Source organism: Mangifera indica, chromosome 1 (assembly GCF_011075055.1).
Source record: "Mangifera indica cultivar Alphonso chromosome 1, CATAS_Mindica_2.1, whole genome shotgun sequence".
Lineage (NCBI taxonomy): Eukaryota > Viridiplantae > Streptophyta > Magnoliopsida > Sapindales > Anacardiaceae > Mangifera > Mangifera indica.
Genome location: NC_058137.1, coordinates 21,634,549 through 21,649,655, shown reverse-complemented (window position 1 = coordinate 21,649,655; position 15,107 = coordinate 21,634,549). Strand labels below are relative to the sequence as shown.

Genomic DNA, 15,107 nt, shown 5'->3' with positions numbered 1-15,107 from the left:
TTTAAAAATATTTGATCTTATACCCCTTTATGCAGGGATCACTACCCATTATCATTTAAACTATCCCAAGAAAATGAAATTAATGTAAAAACACAATAAATCATCATATCAAAAAGGATCTCAAAGTAGCAAAAAACACTTCCTTTTCCTTTTGCCATTTTACTAATGGTAAATTTATGTGTATCTATTTTAGGTATACAAATAGATACATACTTATATGTTAGTTAAAGATAAAATAATATCTAATTATATAATAATACATATAAATATAAATAAATAAATAAATATATATATATATATATATATATATATATATATATATATATATATATATATATATATTTATATACTTAAAATAGGTACGCATAATATTGTTATTTAATAACGCATATTGCAGTAGAAAAAACAATTAAACACCAAAATGGGAAGGTTTTGTTAATAATATTCTTCCCTTTCAAACTAACCCTAGCCCTCATTCCTCCTATTAAAAAATATATTTACAAATATGCAACTCTTTCTCCATTTTTTGTTGCCACTAGAATGCTTTCCATCATCACTTTCTTTACATATTTCTGGAGAATCCAACACCTTCTCGATGTCTATAGCCACATGATTACTGATTTCTCCATCTAAAACAGGCTGCACACTTCCTCTATGCAGCAAATTATGAGGCTGCACCTTCAACTCTGGAGAAACTGTTGCTTCCACAGTCTTGAAATTAGCCGAACTTGCGAGTTCATTCACCGAATCAGAAATTTTTTCGACGGTTTTCACGATTTCGATGAGCATTGAAGCCACTGTTGCAGCTGGAACTATCGCTTGGAGATCTACGATATCGTTCGTGCTTAATGTTGCAGCTTTGAAGGTTATTTTGAAATCTTTTACAGCATTTTTCGAGGCTTCCACAAAAGGGATTGACACCGATGGATCCGCCATGTTTTTGATTGATGAAGCTAATGCTTTCAGTGCTTTGCTGGATTCTGAACTCGTCTTTCTGCAAAATTCTTGAATTTCACTTTGGAATGCTGGTGGAATCTGCAGGAACGCATTAACAGTAAATAATTATTAATTAATGAACCGCGTGAATTAAAAGTAATTAATTAATCATATTGCTAGACTTTACATAATTCAAAAGAAACGAAGTAAAATGTAATACTTGGAAATCGGAGTTGATGATGAAACCATTAAGAGCTTCAATCTGATAAGCACATTGCCTAGCAAGACCTCCGATCTTCAGGTATTGTTTCCATGGATGACGAAGCCTGAAACGGCCATGTCCAGGTTCCCATGTTGCTAAATTCGCCTGCAATTTGATTAATTATGACAATCATATTGGTGACAACATAATTTGTTAAAATAAAATTGTGAATTTTGAAGATATACTCACCAAAGAGTCCTCCGTATTCTTTGAAGTGAGAACACTTCTGTATTCTTGAAGAAAGGATTTGTCCTTACTAGACACAACTTCTTCATAACTCTCTAAATCTTGAAAATATTCACCTCCAAATCCTGTTAGTACTTAATTAATTAGCCACTTAAATAAAATTAAAAAAAAAACAATTGAAGAATATAAATATAATTAATACCTTCAAGGTAGCTTCCAAGCTTTTCTAAATTGGAAACAATAAGTTTGTGAAAATCTTCACCAGCCCAAACTGGGCACACAAACAAAGATACAACTATACAAGTTGCCCCTCCCATTAAAATTGTCGTCAATCTTTGATGAGCCAACACCAAAAGTTCATCAACTCGACACCCAGAAACAACCACCAAGCTGAATGTTAGTATAAATATCGACACTCCATAATCATATCTCGCCTTGATCCTTGGAAAGAATCGAATGAACGTAGATGCCGCAGCTGCACCAACAAAAAACCAAACGTAATTAATGAAATGATAATATTTTGCTATGATCATTGTGACGACGTTTGTGGGTAAACGTAGAATACCTAGTAAGAAGACGAGGATTCCAAGAACGATGGGTTCTCCTTTCTCTCCGGAGAGGCTTGCCAAGTGTTGGGCTCCGACCCCGAGAGCTCCAGCTGATAATGTTGCAAAGCCTCTATTAAGACATCGGCTTAGGGTTCCACCTACAGTGAACTCGAAAACAACAACTACAGTGAGAACAGCCCACATTCCAGCGACTCCGAAGCCGTCGTAGAGAGGCCGAGCATAGTATAATAGAGAGACAATTGAGAGAGCAAGTCCCACTTTAAGAGAGTGAATGATTCGTCTTGGGTCTTTTTTTCCAACTTCTGTGATGCTCTTTGCAAGCTCAATAACGTTAGCCCTGAAGCTACAAGGCAAGACCTTAAGCCAGCTCCATGCTCTTGCGAAAAGCCCCGATCTTGTTTGAGTTGTTAGACAAGTCTCCATAGCTAAAAACCTATCGATCGCGGTGCAACTTTGAATGAAGAAATAGGCTAAACTTTAGAGGTAGTTTAGCTTTTCTTTGTTCTAAGTGATGAGCTTGGAATTAGATTGAGAGTGTGAGAGAAAGGAGAAGATGAAATGAATGAATGCAAGTAAAAATGTGAAGGATGGCCTGTATTTATAAGGGTGAAACTCAAAAGAACATATATATATTTTGATGGATCATACATGTGTGTTGTCATTCTGATGGATGAGAAGTTAAAGATTTTCTCTCTTTTTTTTTCTTCCTTTGTTTCTATTGCTAGAAGAAGCAGCCCACATTTCAATTAAAATGGTTCAGATTCAGCACTGCACTTGTCAAAATTTAAAAGAAGCAAAAAATGTACCAAAAATTGTTTCGATCCACAAAAGTTCACAGAGCCCAGAAGCTCAAATTCACCTAGCACTAGTTATTTGTGCATTACTGGCTTCAACAAAATGTGCACTAGAACGAAATTGCTCATAGGCTTCCATATATAGGCCTTTTGGAGTCATTTTCTTTATTTTGCCTAAAATACCAATAATCTTATACATGGAAACTTATATATAGCACAAGTTGGCAGCGCTGGTTTCAACTGAATGACTACTGGCAAGCATTTCAAATTGGCTTTTAGAGCATTTTTGTCTTCGCTTACTTGTGGATCTACAATATGAACAGTCATATATATTTTATTTTATCAACATTGTTATGTAGATCTTTTATATGTAGATGTATATGTTTTCGCAGAATGAATGATTTAAATTAAGTACGTGGGAAATTAACAAATGTGATGGTGATTTATAGCTATTAATTAACTGATTACTGTAAAGTTTAAAATGTGTTCTGTATCCCACTTGTGATGCTTAAAAGATTGAGATTAATGTTATGTTAATTGTGAATTAACTCGCATAATTAATAAGTAAAAGATTTTTTTTTTAATCATAGAATTGGGTAGCAGACAGTTTTATTTATCAGAAAGTGGAAGAAAGATGAAGCTAAAGGTTTAAATTATATGGTTCATTTCTGAACAAAGAATCTGCTGATACTTGATGCCCTTTGAAAGAAGGAAAAGGGTAAATTTTCTTTACACATAAGTTGAAAAAATAATAGGTCAATTTTGGTTGAATTAATTTGTACAAATATGTATAAATTACTTGATTTAATTTAAATTTTTTGTTTAAAGTTTTGACACTATTAATTCTTGAGTTTTTAGTTCATATCAATCTACAGATATATTGACAGTTATTGAATTTATATTGAGATTAATTATGTTTTAATTTTCATTTGGATTGAAACTGATTTATTTTTAATAGAAGGGATATTATCAATCATGAGGCAAAGTTTTCAAAAATTTTCAATGGGAGGATAGAAGTTACAAATGATTCTATTACAGGAAACCTGATACTGTTAATTTTAACAAAAATGACAAAATAACTTAAATCCCTAGATCTTTTTTCAAGTTATTTTAGTTCTTCAATTCAAATTTTAACATATGTTTAAAAAAAATTAAAAAAAAAGACTAGAATCAATTTTTCTCAAAGGGAAAGGGGAAAAAAAATAACAATTAGAAATTTTAAAACAAGAAAGGAAAATAATAATATCTTTTAAAGTTCTTTTCAAAAACTTGTAATTTTTTTGTTTTTCAATTTGATAATTTTGATAATATTAATTTTATTTAAGAATATTTAAATAATTTAATTATTAATATTTGTTTTGATAAAAAATAATTTAAATTTGTTTACCCACGTCCTTACCCTTATATAAAGTTAAATCTAACACTAAGTAGTTGTTATTGTCCCTTAAATGAAGGATTTGTAATTTTTGTCCTCCCATTGCAAAAGTCTCAAGAGTGTGTACCCTAATTAATAATCCTTTAATAGATAATATCAATAAATCTGGCTAGTTATAGTTTCACATTAGTTCATCTAAAAACAATACTAAATGGTTTTAGAAGAAATTGTTCATTATTATAGACTATTATGTAATTGTTAGGATTCCAAGTATAAGATATAAAATTTAGATTTTATATTAGAAAATATGAGTTTCTAGTGTGAAGTTTATATGGTTTTAGACTTTCAATCTCAATAACTAATTTTTGAAGTGTGATTCTCCTAGGGTTTATATGTTATCTCTATGTCTCTTAGTTACAATTCTATGTGGGTTTTGGCCTAACCCATCACTTCTCCTTACCAGTTACCAGTTACCAGTTAAGCATGCATGTGTAAATAACATATTAATGATTATGAAATGGTATAATATTTACCATTATATAATATTCCACATATATTTATTTATTTTTAAGTCAGTTTGATTATATTTCAAGATAATTTATCTCTTTTTCATTGGATTCCTCTATTGATGATGTTGAAGCTTCTGATTATTCGGATCCTTGACCAAAGAATATTCTACCAAGGTAATTAAAATAATAAGCTAAGAACGCCCAACAAAACTTAGTGTATGCATGTCGTCCTTATCAGGCAAAAATATTAAAAAAAAAAATTTGAAAGTTAAAAATAAATAAATAAATAAAGTAAGAACCGATTTAAGAGTAAATTGGATCATAATGGCAGGATGACAGTGGACAACAACTCAAAGATGTGGAGATGACTATGGCTTATGGCCATTCATATTATTACAACCCTCTCCATACTTCCTTTTTCGCTTTTGATTATTATTTAATCTAATCTTCATTTTCCTTGAATTTAGCAAAGACTGCGATGTTCGATCTTGGATATTTATAAATACCTACTCATTCAAACACACACACACACACACATATATATACTATAAAAGACAAAAAAGACAGTCATTCTTCAGAGAAAAACTGATATGCTCTGACAAAAATCTTGGACAAGCCAATGGACTCGCAATGTGGAGAGCATTGAAGGTTGAATGAATATGCTTGGATTTAAGAACATGGTGAGAGGTCGTGTGGAAGAAGGCAATTCTTCTTATGGTGACTCTACCAATGGACTCGCAATGTGGGGAGCATTGAAGGTTGAATGAATATGCTTTGATTTAAGAACATGGTGAGAGGTCGTGTGGAAGAAGGCAATTCTTCTTATGGTGACTCTTCTCATCCTGAAATTTATTAAATTGTCTTTTAAAATCTATACATAAATTATCATTGAAAAAATATTACAGTAGTATAGAAGGGAGCAACTGTGTGTGTATATGTACATAAAAAAGCATGTACACCAACGTTTTTTTTTTTTTTTCATTTATTAATATATGTTTTTTTGATAATCGGGAATTCTATCCGTATTTGTTAGAGGATAGTGATCGAACTTACAATCACTATACCAGATAAGTCAAGATTTCACAAACGTGACAGAGGTTTAAAACCTTGAAAGTTCTAATACTTTACTGGTTTTGTTAACCCTTGAGTCTCTCATTCATTAATATTGAAAGGCAAAATTTTACAAGTTTTAATAAAAAATAGTTTTATTGAATTTTTTGTCTGTTAATATTTATTCATTCATTCTTAAAAGAAAGGAACATATATGTTATACATTTACTTTGAACATTTATTTGATTTATTATAATTATTACGAACTAATTAAAAAATTGATGTAATTTTTTATAAAACATTAGATAATATGCAAAGTCAGCAATCACTAGTGATCTAGTAGGATCTAACGTGATTATTAATATGATTCTTTCATTGTATCCATATATAAATATAAATATAGATTGAAAGTGAAGAAACTTACCTAACAATGTCAATGGCAACTTTCTTTAATTTTCTAACAAATGCTTTTCATTTTGTAGCCAAATTTTGTTGTCAAAAAAGCTACTTGTCTTGACATGTATTAGTTTCTTCGTAATTATTGATGGTTTTCAAACTAAGATTAAACTTGTTGGTTTGATTGGTCTAACTAGGATTCATGACCTTACTCAATTTGGTTAAGGCCAATTTTTGGCCCTATAGTTTGATCATTTTGACCTGTATTGAAATCATTATGGGTATAAGCAATCAAACAGTAGAATAACATTGATATGATATAATCGTAATTATTTTATATATATATATTTTGCAACATTTCCTTTGAGGCTATTTTGATAGTCTAGTTGTAATACTACTGAGATTCATGTTGTGACACCCTAACTTCTCAAATTTCAGTAGGATTAGGAAATTTTATGGTCAGGTGGTAAATCATGGTTTAGCCCTTAAGCAATTTTAAGCAATGGTCTTTCCATGACAACATTGTAGGCTGATGAGCAGTCGATGAAGAAGTTTGACATCATGGTCATATGGTTCCTCTCTCCAACTGTGATTGACAGGATGATTATCCCTTAAGGGATGATGTAATCACTAGTAAAGTCACAAAGTGGTGTTGTTCTTGGCTTTAAATTGCATATGTAAGTCTAATCTTTTTCAATGCAAACAAGTACAAGATAATCGTTGCATTTCCATTATTAACTAGGATTAAGTAGACCTCACTATTGCTTATCCTAACTGTTACGATCAAGGTGTCATTGTGAAGATAGTGAACCCATCGGCCATTTGCTTCTATGAAGCTGATAGTCTCTATTTCTCCTTTCAGGCACTTTATTTGTCTTTCATCGAGGGCGTGGACACTAAATCTCGAGCGCGCTTTGATGTGTCTCCAATGTGTGGCCTCCTAAAATTGCCATTATTACATTGACCTCATTGTGGGGTTCTTCTCACTCTTCAGCGTTATGGGTAAAATAGTCTGGCAAGATGCAGTCTGTTTAGGAACTCCCTCGAGTACCCCCATCTGATGGGTTCTTTGATTGTGTTTTTCAAGGCTTAACACTGATTTGTGTCATGCATGTCATTATGTTACTGACAAAACCTCTTGGGGTCCCATCTGGTGTAGTCTTCTTTCAGAGATGTAGAGTTTTGGAATATGTTTATGTCTTCAAATGTCACACAGTTTCAGGGGTTCTTCTCTTAACTGCTTCGGGAAGGCTTTTGTTCTCCCTTCTTTATCAATTCTCTTCCCTTCTTATTTGTTCTCGTTTTTTGGAGGGGCGCTAGTCATTGTTTTTGAATCAGTATTTTCTAGACAACTTTCGAGCTTTCGATTTGTAGGTACCTCTCAAACATTTTGAATGTGTGGGCAAATTCTACCAATGATTAATGTTAGAATTGATTCTTCTACAACAAATGACACTTTCGAAAACTCAACATTAAAACGCTCCAAATATGACTTCTATGTCTCGTCCATTTCTTGCTGCACATTCCCAAGGTGACTTATCAACATGAAGAATTGTTTGGTCACTTGGAGCTGTAAAAAGAATTGTGCAGACAATTCCATGAGCCTCCATAACGGAATGTCCATTAATTTATTTTTTAGTTGTCTTCTTTTAAGAGTCCTAACTGGCATTCAGGTAATTGTGTAGATCATGTCATTGGATTCGGTAATTAGGATTACCTAAATTGTCAAAAATAATCCTTAAGCCAAGACATGGTGGTGACAAGTAGTTTGTACTTTCATAACATGAGTTAACTTTTGCATATTAAGGGTCAATGCATGTTAACTTTTGCATATTAAGGGCCAATGCTTTTATGACACAAGTTATTATTGAGATATCGTAAGCTCATATTTTGATAGAATGATTTGTGTTTTATACATTGATTGGTGTTGTCATGACGTAAATTTTGATATATGTATCGCCAGTTGATGTCACCTTGATATGAGTTATATTTTATACTTTTCAGGTTCGTGAGTTATGTTTTAATATTAAATTGTTGATGTTGAAAATCACACTAATCAAAAGTATATAAAATCATGAGTAAAATTGAAAAAAATAATAAAACTGTGAATTTGTAATAAACGGAGTGACATTTTAAGATAATTTACTTATTATTTAAAAACTTATAACTACTGTTATGTTGTCGGTGTTCTAATTATAATTTGATAATATAACAATATGTATGCTAAAAGCTATGTCACGATATCTCTATACAATCCTCAATTTGTCTTCAAATAGAAATCTCACAAAATTTCTAACAATTTCATCTCCTAACAAAATTAGATAATCTTATTTCTACGCCCTTCTTTATTAAAATGATTTATAAATTTTATTACATTAAATAATAAAATTTTTTGTCTAAATAACTTCGTATCTAGTGAATTAAATTGGACCTAACAACTAAATTGGCAATAACGAGACGCAGAAGCCTAAGCGAAGCCTAATAAAACATTGAATGCATCTCACAAATATCATTAGAGATCACTTTTCAAGTTAGGGCCAAATTTTTTAAAGTAATAATGACAAATTCATTATTTTCAGTTGTACTTAGGGTTGGATTCGAACCGACCTAATTCGAGCTCGAGCTTAGCTCGATTGAGCCCGAAACGAGCCAACCTTAGCAGAGCTTGGTCAAGCTCGAGTTACTCGTCAGATTTTTTAATTAAAATTTTTGATACAAAACGACGTCATTTTAATCAATATATATTAAAACGACATCATTTTGATAACGAAAAATGAGCCGAACCGAATTTGAGCCAACCTTAGCCAAGCTCGAGCTCAAACTCGAGTCATCTATATATGAACCGAGCCGAGGTCAAGCTCAGCTCTGCTCGAATCCAGCCTTAGTTGTCCTCATCTATATATGAACCGAGCCGAGGTCGAGCTCAGCTCTGCTCGAATCCAGCCTTAGTTGTCCTTAATATATATATATATGTATATATATTATTTAATTTGAAATTCATGAAAACATTACCCAAAACATATAAATTATAAAATTTGCATAAAGCTCATTTGAGTTTTTATAGAATTTCCAAGAAACCTTCCCTCTGTGAAACTCTTTAATTATTTTTTCAAGAGTTTCACTTTCTAAATTGTACCCAAATTATCATTTCAAGTGACTTGTTGGACATGCCAATTAAGGGTGAGCAAAAAAATCAACGTGGAATCAAAACCGTTGGTACCCATCTTTCGATTCTAGTTTTCATCTTAAACTAACCTATTGTAAGTAGGTTTTGGCTCTAATTTATCGAATCGATTGATTTTGATTCCAATTTTGATTCTCTCTTATAAAGAAACATAACCGAATTTGAAACCAAGATCTAAATATAAATTGGGAGTTAACATATAAACACTTGGAATTTTGCAGTCACGGTTTGAAGCCGTGCATTTAGTTTTCTATCTATTTCAAATTTTTGCCTAAAATTGGTGTAGAAACTGGTCTTAATGTTGGCTATCAGTGGGTGAACAGTCTCTCAACTTTTTGGTCATTTTATTGTAATGAAATATGGGAGCCACTAGAGGCACTTATGGATTCTACAAAATGGAATTTAAAATATAGTGTAGGTTCCGAGTAAGAATCAAAACCTATCCGAAACTTAGTATAGGTTTTGGATAGGAACTGATCTTATAAGTTTTAGATTATGGTACTTATTTTTAGGAATTGGGTAAGTTTTGATTCCGATTCTAGTTTTGTATATTTTCATAGGACACTCAGACTTGCTCGCCAATTAGTCAAATCAATAACAATAATGTAATTAATAATAAATAACAAATATGTAGGTAAAATTAAAATATGTTTTACATTATATTTATTGATTGAAAGTAGTATGAAATGTGTGGGCAGTGGCTATTGCGCTGTTCTTACTAGGCTAACAGCCGAAATAGGCCGTAAGTAGAAGGAGAAGCCCACTGAAGCCGAATGAAGAGATTCTCAGAAAGCTAATAAAACATGCCCATGACGAAAAGTCTTGAGTTGACCAAAAAGGTGTAAACAAATTTGGTTTAGAAATCATATTAGAAATTTGTGGAACAGGCTTTCTGCTTTCCCTTTCTATTGATTTTCTGAATCTCGTAGAAATCTAAGTTATCCGCAAAAATTACCCAAAAAAATAGAGAAGAAAATTGAGTCAGACTGATGAAGCACCAGTTACATCAATTGACAGTGGCGAGTCTTGCAGTTGCAGAGCTTTCACTTTAAATTATTTAGTACAAACATTTGACACATCATGTGTAAAATTGGGTCAATAAATGATGTAATGGGCTTCCAAAAAATTAAATAAAATTTTGGAAAAAATTATTTCAAGAAACATGTAGGAGACCACTGCCCTAAATATGATAATTGGAATCTCATGATTGAGCTACAACACAAACAATTTTATAGAAAGGAAACCAATTCTCAAGGCCCCATGTCTCTTTTATCATTGTTTTTAAATTTAGTACTATGCAACTTGTCTCATGGGCCAACCCCCAGTTGGCAATATATTTCTCCATCAATTTAGTAATATTTTCGAATCAATTTTATTTAAAAGTAATATTATATATACAAACAAATTATATAATTTTACGTATATAAACTGAGATGATAATATTTGATTGAATAATTTTGAAATAAAAGAAAAAATAAGTAATCATAACATATCATTTCAGTTTATATAATTTATTTGTATGCGTAATTTTATTCAATGTTTATTATTTATATATGTGATGATTTTGAAAGACAAGTGTACATGGGTAGGTTTAAAATATTAATTTTAGGGTATGACACAAAGAAACACAACAAAACATAGATTGAAAGATACATAAGAAGATTGCAAGATTTTGATAGAGAAGTAAATTGCATATGTCTTATGTACAAATATTTGTCTATACTTTATGAAGCACTAAATTGGACCTCCAAAACTTGAGCATCCGTTCAAGATCGTGAAAGAAACACATAATATAAAAATATAGATTTGAGAAAATGAAGCAAAAGGGGGAAGTGGATTTGAAAATTAATTAATTAATTAATACCTAACAATGGGTATCTGTCAATAAGAGAGCTACTTTGGAGTCATTACAATGCCGGTTGTATTAAGATTGAAGCAACCTTTATGGAGTTTGAGTTGCCTCAAAATCAGCAAGCATACCAAAATGGAGTGGCATGGCATCTAGAGATTCTTAATTAATTAATTAATTAATTAGCACTATATTATAAAAGGGAAAATATAATATAAAGTTTTAATTAGTGGACTTACATCATTTCAATTCTTTTTGGTCATTCATTCATACTTTGGTCTTTGTGATCGATTGATAATTTTTTCATGTCCTAAGTTTCATTTCATGAAAGCAACTTTCATGTCACAATCCAATTTTTGTATAGATCATCATAGATTTTTAAGTGCGTGTTTTATTAATTCTTTTCAGGATTCTGATTCATCATTTTCATTTTTCAAACACAAAAGAAATATTGTGTTTAGTCTAAGCTTGTTTTACATGAACAATTTGAAAATTCTAAAAGTTTTTTTTTTTTGGGGTGTATTTTCACTTTTAAAAAAAAAAAACTATAATCCAAAAAAGTGGGTATTCTTTATATAAATATTATAACTGTCTAATTTATTCATTTTCAAACACTTTATTTATTTTTCTATGTTGTTGTCATATTCAAAATTGTTTTCAAAAACAAAGTCATTGGACACCTTAAAAATGTATCAAATCATTAATTGGTCAAGAATATATATAAAACTATATATATATATATATATATATATATATATATATATATATATATATATATATATGTATATATATATTGGCATATAATTTAGATACACAGATTATATATCCTCATGTGATTAAGTGATTTTGAATTAAAAATAAAATAAGAACAATACTATACATATCCATTTTAGATACACAAATATATACACACTTATACGTGTCATCATATGATTTGATGTTGTTTTATCTTTATTCTAAGATCATCTAATTATATAATAATATATACAAATATGTATATATATTTATGTATCTAAAGTAAGTACGTATAGTTTTATTGATAAAGTAATACTCAATTATATGATGACACATTATCTATGTATCAAAGTTGTGTATTCAAAATATATACACATAGTATTACTCCAAGTTTATGAGCTTTATTTTTATGGTTGAAAAAGAAATTTTTTACAATAAATATACATATAAACAACCAATGATGAAACATATATTATGTATATAATAATATATTATCTAAATATTTATTTAAATATTTAAAACTGCTCATATTTATTTTTATTGATATATAATATGTGTTAAAAATAACATTTAATTTTATTTTAGAGACCCACGAATCCGAAAGTGGTAAACATTTATGCCAGAATAGTTTGGCAAAGTCATGTAATTAAATTATTAAATTTGTAAGTTATGGATTTGATCTTCCAATGGATGGTTGTCTGGTGGCTTAGAGACAAGATTATCTAGAACATATCATAACATTAAATTATTATTTAAAAAATAGGAAAGAAAGGGTCAAAGATATTATTAAATTGGATGCTTTTTTAAGCAGTGGTTGCCTAACAAGCCAGTTGTTGATTCTCCATGGATGAAGAAAGGCCACGTGATTTGCTTTCAACAGTAAAGTTTTTAGACTAAGTCAATCGAGCTAATTACAACATAATTAATTAATTAATTTCCTTCAATAATTTCAACAATTAGGTTATAATTATACACAAAATCATCATAAATTATCTCTAAATCTTAACAAACCTTACATGTGATATGGAAATAACCCATATGATTTTGATTAATATATGGAAGATAATGTATTATTATTATTGTGATAAGACTTGTGTGACAGGGTGCTTATAATAATTAATAGGCGAAAAGACTTATTCCCACCGATTTGGTATAAAACTAAATTCATATCCATTAATTTTTTAAAATTTAAATACTTACTTATTTATTAAATTTTATTATTATTATCAGAGACAAAATTATTATTTAAAAATTTTATTTAAACTTATATATTATGATCACTTTTAAATTTTGAAATTTTTATTTATATCTCATATTATTATATTTTTTAGGTTTAAAAATTAACTTTTTTCCTCAACTTGCACATGGAAAAAATGAGAGTTTGTAACCCTAGGCTTGGGGAAGGGGGAAAAAAGTCAGTTTTTAAACTTAAAAAATATAAGTTTAAGGGACAAAAATAAAAATTTCAAAATTTAAAGGTGCTCTTAATATATGAGTTTAAATAAAATTTTTAATTAATAATTTTATTTCTAACGGTAATAATAAAATTTAATAAACATATAAATATTGTGTTTTTACAAATTAACATATGTGAGTTTAGCTTTAGGCAAAACCTTAGGTGGGAATAAGTCTTTTGGTCTAATTATTAATTATAATTAATCTAAAACTGTTTAAGAGTTTATTTAAATGCAAAAGTTCCCAACAATTTTTTTGTTGGCAGTTATATTTATTGGGGAGAGGCAAATAGCCTAACTTGTATCCTTTGATTAATGGGTGGTCCATCCATGCCTTTGTTCTTGCTGGGACAGCTGCATCAATCATGTGGCCTTATTGTTAACACTAAAATTACGGCTGCACACTTTTAATACATAGTTGATGTGTCATCATGTGATTAAAGAATTTTAAATTATATAAAAAATAATATTTAATTATATTATGACATATTAATTATATGTTTAACTATATACTAAAAAATGTATACATATAATATTGCTTATCTTCAATGGAAAATTGCTTTTGGAAGATCAAAGTGAAATGTTTAAGGAATAAGGAAAAACATAAAATTTGAGATCTGAAAATTTGAATTCTAATTACAATTCGTCTTAATGGATTGTATTCGTAATTCCTGTCATATTGAGATCCAAAAATTTGATTCTGATTACAATTTATATTACTGGATCGTATTTGTGTCATGTTGAGACCCAAAATTTTGGGCTCCATGAAAATGATTAATCTCTACACATTAAATAATAATGGAGTTACAATCAAAATGGGTCAAGATCATCTCTTAATCAAGTGAACCAATTTGATGGAATGCAGCTTTCATTTTCATAAAATATGGTTATGGATAATAATTAAACAATTCAAATAATCAACCAAATAAAATTCCTTTTCATTTGACCACCTAGAATTGATAATTTTCCCTAATAATTTTTTAATTGAAGTAAAAATACCCATCTTCATTCAATCCAACATCATTATAATTGATTGAGAGAGAGAGAGAGAGAAGGGATTAAGGATGTTTACCATTATGGGATGATTAGTAAATTAAACACGTTTTAAATCAAGATTAATCCACAATGAGAATGAAAATGATAGTTAATATAAGTTTGTTAATTAATTTTCACTCTTATCACTCCAAGTCTTTCACTTTCAAGCTTACCCATTTTATTTTAAAAAAAAAAAAAAACTCCTCAACAAAACTGGAATTAGTTGAATAATGTAATAGGGCATCTTCAAACAAGTACAATCAATTGAACACTACATAGTTAAATAGCTATGCATCAATTTTTGTTGTCATTGCTACACTACTACCACAATCTTAACGTTATCACGAGCTTTAGCTTCCACCATCCTTTGTTTTATTGATAGTAGATATGTCATCAATGAGTCCTTCACTTAAAAAAGTTGTCGATGACTTAATTAAGTGGAGGTTATCATCGACTACAACATGAAAATTGCAACAAAAATATGATGGTGGCGGCCGACAACACATATGATAGAGAATGAAAAAGATGATGGTACTAGAGAAAAGATGAATTGAAGGGTTAATAATATGAGACAGGTTCTAAGAAAGAAAATTATGGAATTGACTGAAAATTTATAAAGAAGAGGATGAGAGTGAAAAGAAAATTAAACAAAAAAATAATTCTTACGTAATTTTAATATTCAAAAGGTTTTTTTTATTTTTTTTAAATTTAGGGTTATATAATAGTTTTTAGAAAAAATTTTGTGAATAATTTTACTCGCTAATGTTGTGTAC

At 29.8% G+C, this 15,107-nt stretch overlaps 1 protein-coding gene across 1 annotated transcript; it reads right to left on the bottom strand.

Annotated features, from left to right (window-relative positions):
- Positions 1-377: 377 nt before the first annotated feature.
- On the bottom strand, positions 378-2,509 carry LOC123193396 (aluminum-activated malate transporter 8-like). Its single transcript, XM_044606368.1, has 5 exons — positions 1,950-2,509; positions 1,587-1,859; positions 1,388-1,509; positions 1,157-1,303; positions 378-1,035 (listed from the first exon to the last, which is right to left on the bottom strand). The coding sequence occupies exons 1-5, from the start codon at positions 2,374-2,376 to the stop codon at positions 466-468; spliced, it is 1,539 nt and encodes a 512-aa protein (XP_044462303.1). The 5' UTR covers positions 2,377-2,509; the 3' UTR covers positions 378-465.
- Positions 2,510-15,107: the final 12,598 nt, after the last annotated feature.